At 45.6% G+C, this 6,561-nt stretch overlaps 1 protein-coding gene across 1 annotated transcript; it reads right to left on the bottom strand.

Annotated features, from left to right (window-relative positions):
- Positions 1-1,676: 1,676 nt before the first annotated feature.
- Positions 1,677-6,141, bottom strand: LOC137859171 (uncharacterized). The gene is made up of 6 exons (XM_068687906.1): positions 5,698-6,141; positions 5,289-5,368; positions 4,069-4,183; positions 3,352-3,458; positions 3,010-3,124; positions 1,677-2,179 (listed from the first exon to the last, which is right to left on the bottom strand). The coding sequence occupies exons 1-6, from the start codon at positions 5,762-5,764 to the stop codon at positions 1,998-2,000; spliced, it is 666 nt and encodes a 221-aa protein (XP_068544007.1). The 5' UTR covers positions 5,765-6,141; the 3' UTR covers positions 1,677-1,997.
- Between the last annotated feature and the right edge of the window lie 420 nt (positions 6,142-6,561).

Raw genomic sequence — 6,561 nt, 5'->3', positions numbered from 1 at the left:
TTTCAGTATCGGCTGATAATGAATTGGCTGCAAATGGAAGACTCAAGGCCATTATAACTTCATGTTTGTCCATGATTTCTTTGCCATACATAAACAAACTTGCCCATGATTGGAAACCATTTGTTTTCCTTTTACTCTACTCCACTTTTCTCACCAACACAGTGCCTACTTACATTACTGCCTTACAGTTCTTACACAGGCAACGCAGTCAAGTCATACCTTCATTGGTGTACTTGCTATGTTAATAAACAGTCATATGACTGGCTGGTTCTGGGCCCAAAGGCAACAGATTTATTTATTTTTTTCCTTGCTTGTCATGACTGGATTCCAAACACGAAAGGCAGTGCTTAATTTTCCTTACATACTGTTATATCTCCAAATCCTTTACCTGACTATTGAGGTAAAGGTCTCTTACACTTCATGTGCAGTGTTACCTCTGTATCTGAGAGATTCACGGGATTGTGGAAAAGGTAAAGAGGAGACAGAAAACACAAACAGTCTGAAATGTCTTCAGATCCACAGCTTCAGTGTTTGCTCAACAGAAGAAAACTCAAACAAAACCCCAGGCTTTGCTTCCACTGCAAACCAAGCAAGCAATACCTAGGCTTTCTGTTTAGATTTCATCATAATTCACATACACGTCTGCTCCGTAGCAACAGCTCCACAAATACACTGGATTGCCAGTGCTGTGTTGTCTTGGCCTTCACTCACCCTACATGCCAGACAGCCAACAACCAGCGTTTGCTGCTCTTTCTGCTTCCTACTCTCTGGCTTCGGGTTTCCAGTGTAAACATGAGCACAGGGGGTATACAAGGTGGTGTAAGAGAGGGAGAGCTCATAGAAGCAAGGGGATAGGAGAAGGTACAAGAGTTTCCCTATTTCCTGGAAAGATTCAATGACAACACAACATCACTTGGATCTTTGTTCATCAAGTGGGGGGATATTGTGGAGGGTGACTAGTCAGAGGCTGTGGTAATCTTGGGCTAGTGCCAGGAGCTGCCCCTGCACTACTGTGCTGACACCAGAGCATCGGAGCCAGTCAGCCCTGCACTCAGTCCACAGCCCTAGAGCTCTACCCTCTATATAGCCTGTCCCAACCATACTACCAGCCAGACCTCATCTGCTTTTGTATTGCTCCTCTGAAGGTAGGCCACAGCTTTCAGAAACTGCATTATCTGCGTAGGAAGATATGATGAAATTTTAAGGTAGTGTATAGCAATCAATGCTCATCAGTTCAGGCCACTCCCATTTCTCACATTTTGTGCTGGCTTGAAATGGCACACTTTTTTGGCTTCTTTATCTCACTACAGCAACCCCCCGGGGCACTTTTGGAGTCCTAGGCTTGCACTGCACTCTACCTAAGGGTATGTAATTCTGTGGGACATCCATAGGTTCTTAAGTACAAAGTGAGAACCATTTGACCTGTCCCCCAAAAAACTGCAAAGCTTTGGGTTTGCAGCTCATGTGACCCACAGTGCCCTGAGCACCTGTATGCAAGGTCTGATTTCACCCCGGAGTCCACAGGTGTGTGAATACAGTTACCCTACAGGCACAGCTGTTGTGACTTCCACTGCTTCAATGGTCACCAGAGCAACACCAGTGATTGATTGGCAATGGTGAAAATACTTCACTCTACAGCCCTTTTTTCCATAAAGATGGACCTTGCCAGACAGTGATTTCTGAAAACAATTACTGTGTTTAATGACCACAACCATTAGGCAACTGAAATTCTTTTATAATTCCGGATAGACAAATTCAAGGCTTCAAAAAGTGAACTTCTTTCTTTGCAGCGCCCCCACTGTGAGCTACTTTTAGGCTATGTAGCCTCTACCCAAGAGCTGAGGTCAAATGGTGACTATGATTGCTACCCTTCCAATGAAATGCAGGTCTTGGCAGGGATTTCACTGCTCAGCTTCTGTCATCAAAATACCCACATCTGACCGTAGACAGCCGCTTGGTTGGTGGCACACGTTGTTGCGGGCCTGCCATCCTCGGTGCTAGTAACCACACATTAGACAGTCCGCCTGCTTGTCATGGTTGGAGATATCTACGCCTTGCTCTGCAAGTTCTTTGAGGAAAATGTTCAGCTGCTTGGGCTCTGAGAAGGCTAATGTGTGCAGGCAGCTGCTGTTGGCAGGGAAATAGGCAGACTCAGCTCCACTCACGGCCGTCTCCGAGGCTGAAAAGATCAAAGCCAACAACAACAGAAGCTGCTGAATTACATAGCTAAACCCGGGCACATTTGTCCCAATCTCTACACAAGCTCCAGCATTCCCATTTCCCAGACTGAAGTTTTCAATCTGGCATAAAAGTGACTGAATGATTGCTTTGTTACGCCTAGGGAAACACAACTGCTCGAGCTACAGGACTCAGTCGATGGTCTAGTATTTTCCATTAACCACAGGGGAGAGAGAGGTTCGTGTATTTGTGTATCTGCATGCAAATTTATTTTTACATTTGGCACATAATGACAGATTCAGATGGTCACAGACTGCTTGCTGGAAGCAATGGGAGCATTCTTCAAACCCTTGGGCTGCCATGTGAAATGGTAGTCTTCCTGGCTGGGGGACAGCTGCTGTTTTTTTTTTTTTGTGTGCACTTACAGTGAATACTGCAGGTGCTGTCCAATTTAAATGAGGCTCTTTGGGTACACTTGCAAGAGAAACTGCAGCTGTGTGCTGCCACTGCCGGTCCAGCTGGTCACACGGCCACTGGGCAGTGTAGGTTTTGTGTCAAGACAATAAATGCTTTCAGTTAAAAAAAGGGCACCGTCCCACAACCCTCAGGCATACCGGTCCTATTTGCTAGGTCAACCTGAAGTACCAATGCTCATCAGCACAGGCATTTGTGGTAGTTCTAGAACTACCTTGCTTTCTGGCTCAGCCCTTTGTGACCCAGCATTGGCCCTAGCAGTCTCCTGTGTGCCAAGGCTGTTTCTCTTGCCTCCCTTTTCACAACACAACAGTCTGATCCTCCATCCCTCTGCCCACATGTTTGAGAACTACTCACGCTCGCAAACAGCCAGTGCTTGCCCCCCAACCATCTGAGTCGTCCAGGAAAACCCAGTGGTGTTGCCACACGTTTCATACAGCCTGCTTCTTCTGAGGAACTGGAAGTCGTAACCCTTGGGAAACCAGGATGGGAAAAACAGGTGTGTCTTAGGATACTTCACAGTAACAGTAAATGAAGAAACACTCAGCCAGTGAAGATCAATACGAACACTACACCCTCTCCCTGTCCTGTTAGGGCAGAAAAGGCATACCAAGACAAATCCTACATCATCACACAATAAACACTTAAAACTTAATGAATAAAGCCAGCAACCTACTAGCAGTGACCTGTGACTATTACCTTGTTGCACATGGGTTTGCAGTACTCAACACTGTCGATGGTGACACACACCAGCCCACCGTTCTTAGGGGCCAGAGGCTGTGGGCATTGGGGTGAATGCTTGCAAACTTTCAGATGGAAAAAAAAAAGAGGAAAAACACAAACAAGTGAAAATGAGTCTCTTCCACGCAACCTATATCTGCATGACCTTTGCTGGGTAGCAACTTCCCCTCTACCTGACTTTGGCAAAGTAAGCATTTTTGTTTGCTTAAAGCCCTATTTTTTTCCTTTTTGCAACCCCCAATTTTCCCGTCACTTGTCACTGTGACATCAAAGTCCCTGGGAGCCCCGGTTATGCCTAACAAGTGAATCAAAGTGCCATTCATCTCAGCAGTGACATTCAGTACTGCTGTGGGTAAAACTATCCAAGTATTTCTTGGGAAAATATGACTAAAAAGCTCACCCCAAGGCCCCCCCACCACTGCGAGGCAGCTCAGCAGCTCAACTAGGCTGTGCACAGACACTGCCATGCCTCCCAGCCCTCTGCCAGAGCAGTGGCTGAGCAACCTTACTTGCTGGCTTCCTCTTGAGATTTTTTTTTTAAACTTTTTTTTTTTTTTTGGTCCCTCAGGAAGTGCAGGCACTTAGCTCATTCTGATTGCAGGTCAAAAAAATAATCTTGTGGCTTCTCTACTGCTGCTTCGTTCAACGCCCAACAAAGAGGAACAGGGGCCTCACATTTGTCTTGAATAGGTCGCAGAACATCAAGACTTTCTTGCAGCACCCAGATGAGGTGATTGAGGGAATCTCGTCCACCTTGTTTGGCCATTTCAGGGAAGCATTCTGAATATTTCTATGGAGATAGGGAAGAAAAAATGATAAATTGAGGAGGAAAAGCCTGGGACCTGCTTTAGGAAAACAGGGAGAGAGTTTTTTCCATTACACTGGGCTTGAAAGAGAGGACTGCTATGGATGTTTTTCTTCTATGTGTGAAAATATATACCTGTAAATGGCTGAATGTGGCTTCTTCCTGTATAAAATGTTGGTTGGCCATTCTTGTCTGAGAATGCTGGCATCTCACAGACTTTCTCTGTGTGTGCATGTGTGTAAATGTAGGTATTTGTGACTGTGTGTAAACAAAGACGTTTCTGTATTTTTATCTAGCAGTTGCTCTACATGGATATGCATATATTATTTCCTCTCCATATGTATATGCCCACACACATCTGTGGATAGTTAAAAACTGTGGTAACCTCCACAACCAAAACACAAGTGTCTGCCATCACTATGACAGATTCCATTTACTTTGAACTCAGACACAGGAAAAAGATACAGTGCAATTCTCACTACCAGATGCTGAGGCACTCATCAGCAACAGGTAACTCTGGTTCTTAGTCTTGAGGCTCTAAGAGACATTGGTAAAAGCGATGGACATCAATCACATATATGTGGCAAAGAAATACATTTCCTACTGTATTCAAGGGTTGCTGCTTGGTCTCTCCCTTATGGTATACGTAGTCCATAGAAGGTAGGGGCAAAAAGTCATAAAGCGGAGGCTTTCAGTTACCTAGCTTTGCTAATATTTAAAATATTTACTGTTACATTTGAAGGTGGAGTTGAAAACTTTATACATGTGAGGTAAAAGAGATGGCTGTTTGTGTGCAAGCATTTCTGTATACGTGGAGCAAAGCAGAACTGCAAAACACATCTATAAGGCTTTCAACTAGCAGTAACAGGGTCAAAGACACAGCATGTCAAATGCCTGTATTCTCCCTCCCCTCCCACCATGTACAAAGCAGGCCAGGAGTGCCAAAGCAAGCATGCTTACGTCCCACTCTGCCCTGTTCCCGGCAGGGCCCTGTTCCCCGCACTCTTCCCGGCAGGGCCCTGCTGTTCCCACCACCAGCAGAAGGTGTGTGCTACCTCTCCAGGTTTGGACAGTACAGCCAGCCTCTTACCTCAAGACACTTATTCACGTCATCTATGGTTGCACTTTTGCAGTCACTTGGAATGGCAAAAACTCCCATTCCAGAAAAAACTAGAAGACAAAGAGAGAAGCATGTACATAGTTGGTTAATGATCCTCTCTGGTACACACACAGAAACCCCAAAGCTCAAAAACCAGTACTTCTTTATGGGAATTGTGCCACTGTGCTGCAGTGCTAGTGCTACCTTGTATATCTGAGGCAATCAGGGCTCAAATGTGAATAAACCCTGCACATATTAATTTACCCTTAACAGTTTACAATGCTATCACCTATGTGTGGCTACCCAGGCCTGGATTCCCAAGTGGGATGCCTCATTTTATTTAGATGATAGTCATTTTCTAAGTAATTCCAATTCATACTTAAGACCGGTATTATCTTACCTGTAAGAAACTCTGCTACGCTTACAAAAAGCAGTGTTCGCCAGAGCAGGCAGGAGCCAAACCGCATTTTCGCTGCGGGAGATCAGGGCCCGGCTACCCGTTGCTTGTGGAGCCTAGAAGCTGAAGTGCTGGTGCCAGGTACAGGGCTGCGTTTGGCTGGGCAGCCAGTTTGCACCACGCCGGGCACCAGGCAGTGCTGTGATAGGACACTACGATGGGATGGGGGACGCGGATATTGCCTAACTTGCTGGGAAGCCGCTGGACAGTCTGCCAGAGGAGGCTGGGGAGGCCAGGGGGAGGTGCTCCTTACGGCTGAGGTGCGCTGGCTTCCCTGTGGCTGCTGCCAGCCCCATTGGGAAATGTTCAGATTACTGTTGTATTGCAAACAGGTTTACTGTATGCACTCTCTTGCATGCTCTTGCTCTCGCTCTCCTTCTCTCTCACTCTATCCATCTGTGATTGTCTGACACACACACGTGCACATTCATATAGACAACATCAGTAGGCCAAAAGGGCCCAAACCTGTATCTCAGTCTCCAAGAGAAAGCTCAGAACAACAGATAATGGCCACGTATATTTGGACCCAGGGGATGCACACTACTATCCTGTAACATCCAGAGTTCAGCTACTTAGTAAAGAGGGCAAGTTATGTTTTCCTGTTTCTAGGTTATTACCTAAAAATTAAACAAAGCATCACCTCTGGCAGGAAAAAAAAAATAAAAAAGAAGAAGAAAAAAAGTCCTGAGAACATGAACCTACTCCCTGCACATATCCTATCATCAGTACCATGGTATGTCCATTTGTAGTTTGTACTTTTTAAGGGACCCATGAATTTCGCACACATGTCTAGTCATAGGACAAGCT

Source organism: Anas acuta, chromosome 7 (assembly GCF_963932015.1).
Source record: "Anas acuta chromosome 7, bAnaAcu1.1, whole genome shotgun sequence".
In the NCBI taxonomy this organism is placed as follows: Eukaryota; Metazoa; Chordata; class Aves; order Anseriformes; family Anatidae; genus Anas; species Anas acuta.
Note: the sequence above shows the minus strand (reverse complement) of the source record. Positions and strands in the feature narration are given on the sequence as shown.